The sequence below is a fragment of the Galeopterus variegatus genome, unplaced genomic scaffold (genome assembly GCF_000696425.1).
Source record: "Galeopterus variegatus unplaced genomic scaffold, G_variegatus-3.0.2 Scaffold1018, whole genome shotgun sequence".
Lineage (NCBI taxonomy): Eukaryota > Metazoa > Chordata > Mammalia > Dermoptera > Cynocephalidae > Galeopterus > Galeopterus variegatus.
The window spans coordinates 91414-93930 of NW_007727129.1; the positions used below are offsets into that span (position 1 = coordinate 91414).

The following is a 2517-nucleotide window of genomic DNA, read 5'->3' on the forward strand; positions in this document are numbered from 1 at the left end:
TTTAACCCGAGGTTGTACAAGCCCCTGACAGTTTGGATAAATTAGCCAGGCCTCGCAGTCTCCTAATGAGAGGGTATTATTTCGGCACCTCGGAAGGAGCGTGAAAAATGAGAGAGACTCCATCCGGAGGTGTCGGATCGATTCAGGATCAGGGTGTAAATTATATACAACTAAATATCCAGCCGCCCATACCGCTGCTTAATACGGAGCTTAGAAATGCAACATTAAACAAAGATTATGAGAGATCGACGCCTCTGGACCGAGCCCAACTCACTGCTCAGCCGGGTCAGCCCTGGCCGTGCTGACCGAGGATGGGGGGGGGGCGGGGGCCAGAGTGAAAAAAATGGCGAGTTTGGGCTAAGAGCCAGTGCCAGGGAGGGAGCCTCTCCTTTAGCTGCTCTCTCCCTTTCCTTTTAAGATGCAGCGCAAGTCTTGGAGACCCCCATTTGGTCCCCGCCTGGCTCTGCCCCCTCTCCCACTCCCCAAGAGGGCCCAGAGAAAGCCAGGCTCCAGCTCTTGGCCTCAGTTTCCTCGTTGGCCGGAAGCGGGTTTGGCCCCTTCATCCCGGGCCCTCTCTGCTCTTCCAAGGCTGCTGCATGGAGGAGGCGCGGTGTGTGGCTCACAGCGCCGAGGTCCAGGCCCGGAATCCCACCCTTCTGCTCCAAGGCGGGGGCAGGAGGCAGCCTCGCAGGCGGCCGGGGTGGGTGTGGGGATGGGCGCAGGAGTGCTTCTTGGGCGCTTGGCTCTCAGTTTCCTTCACTTAGGGCTGGAGGGACTGGAGGGAAGGGGCCACACAGGGGAGGCCTTGTTGGGGACCAGTGGCTCCTTGGCTCCCCCCGCAGTGTGGCCACGAGGAGCTGGTGCGCTCTGTCCGAAGGCTACCTGCACACTGCAGTCCTTCCTTCTGTCGCCTTCTGCCCGGAACGCCACCCAGAGGTGGCTCAGACGGAACCCCTTGGTGGGGGAACCGCAAGGCCCAGCAGAGCCGCGATGTGAGTATGGAGGGGGCGCGCTGGGGCAAAAAGCTCTGCGCTGGGGAGGAGTGGTGCTCAGAGGCAGGCTGGCTGGCCTGCAGGTCCCTTGGCCCCTCGGGCCCCTCCTCTCTTCGTCCTCCCTTCCTCCCGATGGCACTTGTCTTGCCTTTCCCGAGATCTCTCTGCGCCTGGTGCCCCTCACCAACCCCTGACTCCTTCTGCGCTCCGGCTGCCAAGACTCCGCGCCCCCCCCCTGGCTTTTCTGAGCTGGGATCGCCCTCCCCGAGAAAGGAGCGGGCCATTGCCGCGTGTGGGTGTTGCAGTAATGAAAAATCAGAGCAGTTAAATCGTAAAATTTGGATTAAGAAGCCTGAATTTAATACACACGCACCACATTTATTAAAGCATTAGAATAATTGAAATTTGCTGCAGCAGCCGTCCAATCTGTTTAAATAATTCTATGGGTGTCTTGTTGTGATAAAAGATTATCTAGAATTCTATTAAAGGCGCAGGAGCCTGCTTTGTAAATCCTATTTGGGGACTTTCAATAACTATCGATAATCTCATCTGCACAGAACCCCCGCCTCTCGGCGTTATCGGAAAGTTTGCAGCGTTTCCCAAGCAGCGCGGGCAAGGCCCGACCTGCCGTGGATCCGGCACCTGCCGCTCCGCCCGGGATTAGGGCGCAACCGGGATGCGGGGGGCGCGGGCGGCCGGTGGTCGAGCTCGCCCGCTCCGGCCAAGGCAGGGGCCGGACCCACACCGGCTGCGCCTGGCGGGCCGGGCGGGAGGCCTTTGTTCGCGGCTCGAAGGCCCCAAGCACCAAACTGCACTCAGGGCTGCGGAGAGCGAGTGCGGGCGCGCGGGAGCCGTCGCTAATTGCTGCTAATTTTGTTTCATTAACTTTATTTACTCTTGAACCCCTTAATTGTTTTCCATTTATTTTTAGTAATTTTATAATGCACTAATAATCCCCCTCTGTCTGCAGACGCTTCCACCCCCTCCTTTCCCCTCTCCCTCATCGCCTCCTCCCTCCGTGCAGGCTACCAGGCTTCTCCGCCGCCGGCCGCCGGGCACAGAGGAACCCAGGATGAGCGGGAGCCAGGGGTGCCGCTGGGTCCCCCCAGAGTTCTTCAGGGAGTGTAGTCGGCTAGGACAAAGGCCAGAATCTTCGCACCTGAGGCCACAGAGGCCCTGCTTTGACCCGCTCCTCCGGTAGGAGGGCGCACAGAGGCCCAGAGAGGGGAAGGCACTTGCCTAAGACCACACAGCGTCCCAGCGGCCGCGCTGGGCAGGGGACAGGTTGGCGTGGCTCGGCCCTCTGTCTCTTGCTTCTTCTGATTCCTTCTGTGGCCTGATAAAATCGGCCCGGAGCCGGTGTGCAGAGCAGCCTGAGCTCAGGGCTCAACCCGGCGAGGGCTCTGACTCTCAGCCGCTCAGTCCTTTCCCTGGGGAGCTAGTGTCCCCGCGGCCCCCGCCCGCCGCCCCCAGGACCCAGCCCCGCGCCTTGCCGGTTATTAGACAGCTCGCGGGGACTGTCTGC

General features: G+C 60.3%; 1 protein-coding gene across 1 annotated transcript in view; it reads left to right on the forward strand.

Moving 5' to 3' along the window:
- The window catches only part of UNCX (UNC homeobox), a 26145-nt gene extending 23952 nt beyond the window's left edge, over positions 1–2193 (forward strand). Inside the window, exons 6-7 of the mRNA XM_008574250.1 lie at positions 843–992; positions 2017–2193. Of these exons, the coding sequence (XP_008572472.1) occupies positions 843–992; positions 2017–2193 (327 nt within the window). The remainder of the gene's footprint in view (positions 1–842; positions 993–2016) is intronic.
- The last annotated feature ends 324 nt before the right edge of the window (positions 2194–2517 follow it).